The 8,000-nt window shown below is 53.8% G+C and overlaps 1 protein-coding gene across 7 annotated transcripts in view; it reads left to right on the top strand.

Moving 5' to 3' along the window:
• The window catches only part of IL4I1 (interleukin 4 induced 1), a 37,652-nt gene that overhangs the window by 24,913 nt on the left and 4,739 nt on the right, over positions 1 to 8,000 (top strand). For 2 of the 7 annotated variants that reach the window (XM_019425609.2, XM_019425607.2), the window contains exons 2-4: positions 1,575 to 1,697; positions 3,872 to 4,016; positions 7,438 to 7,676. In XM_019425609.2, coding sequence (XP_019281154.2) covers positions 3,980 to 4,016; positions 7,438 to 7,676 — 276 coding nt within the window. In that variant the 5' untranslated portion in view covers positions 1,575 to 1,697; positions 3,872 to 3,979. Of the gene's footprint in view, positions 1 to 1,574; positions 1,698 to 2,283; positions 2,330 to 3,843; positions 4,017 to 6,452; positions 7,335 to 7,437; positions 7,677 to 8,000 lie in introns of those variants that run through there. The other 5 variants (XM_019425611.2, XM_019425610.2, XM_019425608.2 and 2 more) reach the window with 5 other exon arrangements.

Below are 8,000 nucleotides of genomic sequence, written 5' to 3'. Positions count from 1 at the left end.
GATGCCATTAACGTGGATAACTTAGAAGGCTGGGTAAAAAGAGCAGGTTCCAGGTAAAAACCGCATGAAGTGGCCGTTTGTCTGGAACTCAGAAACCAGCAGAACTAGACGACGCATTTAGGCCCGCCTCTGTGCCAAAACGCAAGCGGTATGTTCCTCTGGTGCCGACGGCAGAGGAGGGACACATGGGAGAGTGTGTGCAGGTGACGTTCTAGGTTATATCTTAGATACACGTCAATGTCCAGTCCTTTGCCATCGTCCCGAAGGCGGTAGCTCCGCAGCCGCGGGTGCCATGGGCAGCGTCCCTCTCCATTACCTGGAGCTAGCTGGAGGGTGTTCGTTGTGCCTCAGAGGTGGAAAGCAGGTAAAGCTGGGATGCGGATTTGTTCGGGTCATTTCCACATGCCCAACATTGTGCCTCTTGTCCCCAGTTCCCGTAGGCGAGAATGACGCCCAGCAGTTGGATCTGATCTCCTGCGGCGGGGTGGAGAGTCTGTCCCTCCGGCCTTTGCCTCGCTGAGCCTGCTTTTTGCTAAGGAATGCCCAAAGCTTATTCCTGGAGACCTGTGGTCCAGTTGCCCAAAGTCATGACCATAAGTCGTTTCACCATCTTTGGCTTCCCAGAACAAGTGTCTTGCAAAAGCCACAGCAGAGGGAGAAGGGAGCCCCCAGACTAAACCACTTGATTCTCTCTAAAAGCTCCCCGCCACCTTCCTGGCAAGTTGGCCTTCAGAGCCTCCGCGACCCGTATCTGACCCCTCTCCCTGAAGGGGGAGGTGGGATGGGGCAGCCTCAAGTCCCCCTAGAAAGTAGGAAGTAGTTCTTATTTTATACACATTTATTCATTCAACACCCATTTTTGGAGCACCTGCTAAATAGCTGGCCTGCCATCGGGGTCACAAAAATGGGACAGTGTTTCCGCCCACACACAGGTTGCTGGCAGGGGCCAGACAGTCGTGCTAAGATTTCCCCTGAGCCTGCATTTCAAATGTATATCATTTGCCTGTTTTGCATATTAAACGCTCATAAAACTTAATTGCTTTCATATAGCTGTATTTTTTAATTTTTTTTTTTAGATTTAAAAAAATTTTTTTAATGCTTATTTTTGAGAGAGACAGAGCACAAGGAGGGGAGGGGCAGAGAGAAGGGGACACAGAATCTGAAGCAGCTCCAGGCTCCGAGCTGTCGGTCCAGAACCCAATGTGGGGCTCAAACTTACAAACTGTGAGATCAATACCTTAGCTGAAGTCAAGACGCTTAACCGACTGAGCTACGCAGGTGCCCCAGAACTGTATTTTTTTTTTTTTTTTTTTTAATGAAAACATTGAAGTTCCATCTATTTTCTTCCTGTTCCCCAAGGGATCTTGGGCAACCCACTCAAATACAGTTCAAAATCAGGAGGATGGCCATGTGGGAGGGCTGGCTACAGTGTTCTGGTGCCACAGGGAAAGCGGCCCCAACAGGCTTCCTCGGGGAGTCAGGGAGGGGTCCCTGAGATTGCAACAGATTCAGCAGCTGACTGGGTGCCACCCTGCAGATGATGACTTCATTGTAATTGCCGTTTCCCTTTCCAGGAAGAAAACAGATGCGCTTCTTTGCCAGTGCAGACAAATGGCCTCTGCTTAAGGTTCCTCTTCATTAATTAGTACGAAGACAGCCAATATGGTGACTAAATTTGGAAGCAGTGGCTTTTAAAGGTGAATCCCTCCATAAGCTATACCTGCGTTTCTTCTCCCCGTACAGGGGTAAGAGTGGCAATCAGATTTGTGGCCATGGCTTTCTGTTAATCTCAAAGAAACCCTTTCAAACGACTGCCTCTCTATGGCCCAGCACCTTCCCCAGGATCATGCCTCTTCCTGTCAGCCACAGCTTGGCGTCAGAAGGATCAGATGTCCCCAAACAGCACCCTTGATCTTCTAGGGGAGGTTGAAACCAAGGACTCCCAAGCAGTGGTGTGCTGGTAAATGTTGAATAGCTGGCTCTCCAGAGAAGGGGAGAGCCCTCATGGGGTACCAGTTGTTGGTCCCATGGTGTAAATACTCCCACCGGGGCTGATTTCAAGCTATCGACTTGAGGTCACTGAACATGACGTCACTGAGCATGAATTTGGGAAATTGACATGCACTATCTAGATACAGTGAATTCACCCCAAGAATATACAGAATAGTAAAATGTAATCCGGTGATTGGGAAGAAATGAGTTTGGAGTAAATCTGTGTTTCGGGAGATTGATCAGAATTTTTTTTTTTTTTTTTTTTTTTAAAGAATGGCTTGCAGAACCAAACCGAGAAAAAGACCCTAAAAATGAAACCATCCGCTCTCGTGCACTGGTATGAGCCAGCCCCAGCACACCACTGCTCCCGTTTTCAATCAACCTTGAAATTACTTGGGTGCCTAAAAAGCCTGCCCTCAGACTCTCCGGGCAGCAGTGTTCTGCAGAACTTCCGGGAACAAAATCCCTCAGCCTCAGAAGCCAGCCCCCAGCCAGGCTTGACTCGGCCGCGCTGCCCCTGTGCCCGCCCTAGAGTCCTCACACGTGGGCACCGATCACTTCAAACGCCAGTGACTCACCTGGTGCACACACACACTTCACAGGCAGACACCGTCCTGGTCGCACCCATGACCTCCAAAGATTTCCCCGAGGCAGAAACCAGACCTGGTGCGCTGCTCTGCCAGGTTCAGGCCTGGCCTGGGGCTGTGGGGTCCCATTAAGCCCTTTGGTTCCAAGGACACAGACACCAAATCCACCAACCTGAAAGTAATAACTCATTGACCAAGACCCTCAGCATCACTCAAATGCCAAGTGGGCCCTGTCTTGAGTTTTGATTCAAACCGACTGTTAATTTTTTTTTCTTCTTTTTTTTTTTTCCAACTGTTAATTTTTTGAGACAATCAGGGAAATGCGGACTTTGGTTTAATGCCATTTTTATTTATTTGTTTTTTTAAGTTTATTTTGAGAGACAGAGATGGCACAAGTGGGGGAGGGGCAGAGAGAGAGGGAGAGAATCCCAAGCAGGCTCCACACTGTCAGTGTAGAGCTTGATACGGGCTTGAACCTGTGAAACCATGCGATCATGACCTGAGCGGAAACCAAGAGTTGGATACTTAACTGACTGAGCCACCCAGGCGCCCCTAATGCCATTTTTAAATGTGGTAATGGCATTGTGGTTTTTTTGTTTTTTGTTTTTTTAGTTTAGTTTGAGAGACAGCACAAGTGGGGGAGGGGCAGAGAGAGAGGGAGAGAATCCCGAGCAGGGTCCATGCTGTCCATGCGGAGCCCAACGTGGGGCTCAAAACTCATGAACCGTGAGATCGTGACCTGAGCCAGAACCAAGACTCGGATGGATATTTAAGTGACTGAGCCACCCAGGTACCCCTGTAGTTTTGGTTTTTGGTTTTTGGTTTTTTAAAGCAAATGAGTTCATATATTTTTTTAGAGCAGAAGTTGGTTGGCAAACTACAGTTCCACTTCCTGATTTTGTAAATAAATTTTTATTGGAACACAGCCACAACCAATTCATTTATACATGCTGTGGCTACTTGGAGGGCAGAATTGAGTAGGCAAGACAGATGGTGTGGGCCAAAAAGCCCCACATATTTACAGAAAAAGTTTGCAGACCCCTGTCTTCGAGAAGCATCCTGAAGTATTTACCTACAAAATAATAAGATGTCTGGTATTTGCTGTAAAATAATCCGAGGAGGAAAGAGAAAATGTGAATGAAACAAGATGGGCTAGGAGGCGACGGATGCACTTGAGTTCGGCATCCTAGTCTCTCTGTTGTTACATATGTTTGAAATTTCCATAATGAAAAGCTTTTGAGAAAGGAGGACCTGCTGTCCACAGCCTCACCACTGTTCTGACTTCACACCAGGACGCTGGCACCTTTAATCTAACAGGAATCAGGACAAAGCCACCATCATTCACCCCGTTTCCGCACACGCCCGAAGATGACTTCTGTCCCGGGCTAACCAGAAAGGCCATGGGCACTGAGAGGGCCCCCCAGAGCCAGCTGTGCAGTGAGTGCCCGCCCCCATGGGGCCCAGGGATTCTGGAAACTGGGGAAGGAGGGGCAGGAGGGCTCCGTAGGAAGGGGGACTCTGTCCAGGAGTCAGGCCATAGATCAAGGGCCTCTGGTAAGTCTGTCCTCTGCTCTCTGTACCCGTCCCCGATCCAGGCCCGGAGCCCTGACTTCCACCTGGGGCCCTGGACATCCCCTGGGCAAGGCCCTGCCCTCTTCTGAGACTTGGGGAAAGTTTTAGTACCAACCACTCATGGTCTTTGAACTGACTCTGGGAAAGCAATATATGTAGGCACTAGCCCTCTCCCCTGCACATCTGTGTGGCTGCCACTATTTCTTTTCCTGCCCCCATACCCACGTCCGTCCCCATCCTGCACCATATCTGGCCACCTGTGGGAGTTCTGTTCAACATCAACCTGAGCCTAACCCAGTGGTTCTTAGCCAGGGTGATTTTGTGTCCCCTGCCCCGGAGAATGATTGACAATGCCTGGAGACAGTGTCTTTTGTCACACTTTGAGGGGCGGGTGCTGCCGGCATCTAGAGGGTAAAGGCCAGTGAGGCTGTTCGGCATCCTACGATGCACAGGATGGTCCCCACCAAGATGGCCCCCAATGTCAACAGTGCCGAGGCAGAGAGACCCTGCCCTGACCCCGTCCCTAGTTCACAAGCCTGAGCTTTCTGCTGGTTAAAAAAAGTGCTTAAGAACATGGGACTGGAGCCAGGCTGCTGGGATCACACCCAGGTTCTGCTACTTCTTAGCTGGTGACTTCTCTGGGCCTTGGTTTTCTCCACCGTGAAATGGGGACAGCTAAACCCACCCTGTCAGAATTGTTCCCGGAGTAAATGAAGTGAAGCATGTCTGGCACGTGGTGCTAAACAGCACCCAGTCATGTTATAGGTAGCAAGATCAATCAGGCCTGGCCCTAGTAGGGCTCCTGCTCCCTCAGGCGCTGCTGGTTTCCAGTCCTGGGTGGCCTCATGAGTTGGGTTCCTCTCCCTTCCTTTCCCTGTCCTGCTGAGCCCCTTGGGTGAGGTCAGCACCCCACTTTTGTTGTAGAGTCCAGGAGGTGAGCTCGGGGCGTGCCCGGAGCCAGGGGATTTTTAAGCGCAATCCTGTGGTGGAGAGACCAGGGGGTCTACTCGGACCCCGGCAGGGCCCTCCAAACTGATCTGGGGACCGACACGGCTTGCCGAGACCAGTGCAGGAGTTCCACAGCCCTGCGGCCTCCACCCCTTTCTGCGTCCATGTTACTCCTGCTCGTGACATTGCCATGGGGAGGTAGCACAGATGGGCCTCCGGGGAGGGGCCAGCCGGACCCCCAGCTCTGCAGGCCGGGCTCCCCCTCCGACACAAGGTGTCTGGGATTAGAGGAGAAACCAGGCGGTGTGCGTGAGTAGGGCTAGAGCATGGTGTGCTCAACTCATGTTGCCATGAAGGAAGGAGGCAGGGTCTGTGATGGGGAGGCCTGGGGTGAGTCCTGGGGTCCTCCTCCCCCACCTGCCCCCTGTCCATCTGTCAGATCCCTCCTCTGCCAAGAGCGGCTCTGTGAGGTCCACAGTGAGCGCGAAGCACTGAGCACAGGACCCCATAAGTGCACGCTCACCGTGGGGACCGTCTCCGTCGTTTTTGCTGACTGTCCCCTTTGCTTTCTTGGCATTTGGCCTCAAGGCCCAAGGCTCTGTCCAGCTGATTGTGTTTCCTGCTTGGCTGCTGCCTCCCAGGCCCCTGCATCATATGTTTACTGACTCACTCAGATATACCCCCTCCAACCCCCACCCTCCACCAAACCACATCCCTCTTTGATGTACTGTTTGGATTTTCCCATCTTGTTGCCGGAGAGGATCTGCCACCAGCTGCCTGGTGCCTTCTCCCCCCACCCCAAGAAACCCCCCTGAAATTGCCTCTCTACCTCCACCCATTTCAGGGGACCCACCACGTGTCCCCTTGGCTAAAGTCCCAAGGGCCGAGGGACCCCTGCTGCCACGAGTGGGGACCCCTTGAGGCTGGGTCCTCTTGTTCTGCCTGCCCCCCTCAGGAAAAAAGCACCCCACAGACAGGTGGAGAAGGCTAAGGCCAAAGGCAGAGAGGCGGAAGCTCCAGTGGCCTTTTTGCTGAGCCCCCAGCACCCTAGTGTGAGCGGAGAGCCACGGTGGTTCTCAACGTAGGGATGGGAAGGGTGAGCACACATCCTGGGCTGCGGCTTGTGCGGGGCTGGGGAGCAGGGGTGGGGGTGGGGGGTCATTCCCTGAACCCCTGCCAGCGCCCCCACGGTGACAGCAGCCGGCAGTTTCTAAGGAGCAAGTTGTAGTATTGACCCAGGCGCTTGTTCACAAGGCCTGAGCTGGATTCACGGCCCCCACTTGACAGCTGGAGACCAGAACCATACAGGCGGGCACCAGGCTCAGGACCCAGGCAGGCTGGCCCCGAGCCCAGGCCGCTGTTGCCTGCAAGTCCCACTACTGAGTCCATTTCACGGAGGGGAAGACGGAGGCTCAGAGCAGCCACGTGGGAGGGGAGTGGAGCCAGCAAGGGCCCTTCAGGGCACAGCGACAACTAGACACAGGGACGGACTCGGACTGTCACGGGGAACATGCGGCCCCAAGGCCAGACACCCCCCCACCCCCGCCCCAGGAATTAAGGAGACAGAGAGAGCACAGAGGAGGACAGACACAGGGACCCTGAGACCAGGCACCCTTAGCATGGTTACCTGAGCATTTATTTCCGGCCTTCCAACCGCCCCAGAACCATTTGGGGCAAGAGGAAGAAAACAGACTGATTTGCTTCCTCTCAACCCCCTTTCCCCAACGCCCACCCCCTCCAGCCTCAACTAAATTCTAAGCACCTGACCCTACAACCCAGGAAAGTAGTTTCATTTCCCCCACCGCAGATTTCTCAAAGGGAGGGGAGGGCGGGGCTCAGCTCATTGTTTAAGGACCAAGAAGGGGGCCAGGGCAGACCTTTGGAAGCAACAGGAGAGAGAGGGTGGTACTGCTGTCCACAAGCAGTGGTAGAGCCCAAGGTAGAGGGGAGGCTGCCAAGAAACTGGGACCCACAGAAATAGACCCAGGGAGACAGGGCAGAGGAGAGGGGAACAGAGAAGAGAAGGACAAGGAGGGCAGGGACGGGGACAGGGGGGCAGATAGGTGAGCACAGAACAGGAGACTGCTAGAAGGGGTAGATGGAGGCATGAGGCTCCAGAGAGACGGGTGGCCTTAGGGACGGGGCCTGGGGTGGGACCCAGGCCCCTGTCACAGTGGCCCTTGCTTCCCCTCCAAACTAGACACCATCTCCCGCGGAGAGTTATGGCCTCGTCGGGTAAGTAAGCAGGAGAGGGGGGCACAGGGACGGGGGGGACGGAGCCCACTCTCCCCACACATACCTACTGACCTTCCCACTGATCCCCTCCTCCTCCGTCCAGCCCGGTACTTGCTCGTCCTGATCTCCATCTTCTTCAGCCTGGTGGCCTCCCTGGACTGGAAGACTTCCCATAGCCAGGATCCCTTTGAGAAATGTATGCATGATCCTGACTATGAGGTGCTGCTCAAGGTTGTGACCTTGGGCCTCAATCGAACCTCAAAGCCCCAGAGGGTGATTGTGGTTGGTGCCGGTGTGGCTGGGCTGGTAGCTGCCAAGGTGCTCAGTGATGCCGGACACAAGGTGAGAAGTGCTGCTTGCAGTCTACCTGGAGTCTTTTGTGCTGCAGGCCGGGAATCCCGGCTGTTAGGGGCCTGGCCACGTCCCTGTTGAGGGGCTGGTAGGAGGTGGAGAGAGGAGCTGTGCTTTCCCCCTTGGTCTGGGGACTGAAACTGGAGGGGAGGCTGAGAGACCTTTGACCTTCCCTGCCCCACTCTCTCTCATTCCTGAGGGAAGTCCCTCTGAAAGTCCTCCAACCTCCCGGAGGGGAATTTGTGCTGGTGGCCATGGTAACTCCACTCGAGGAACACTGCCTGAGGTCTAACCACTGACTGACCCTCTCACTGA

The sequence above is a fragment of the Panthera pardus genome, unplaced genomic scaffold, assembly GCF_024362965.1.
Source record: "Panthera pardus isolate Hobbes unplaced genomic scaffold, ASM2436296v1 HiC_scaffold_18, whole genome shotgun sequence".
In the NCBI taxonomy this organism is placed as follows: domain Eukaryota; kingdom Metazoa; phylum Chordata; class Mammalia; order Carnivora; family Felidae; genus Panthera; species Panthera pardus.
Note: the sequence above shows the minus strand (reverse complement) of the source record. Positions and strands in the feature narration are given on the sequence as shown.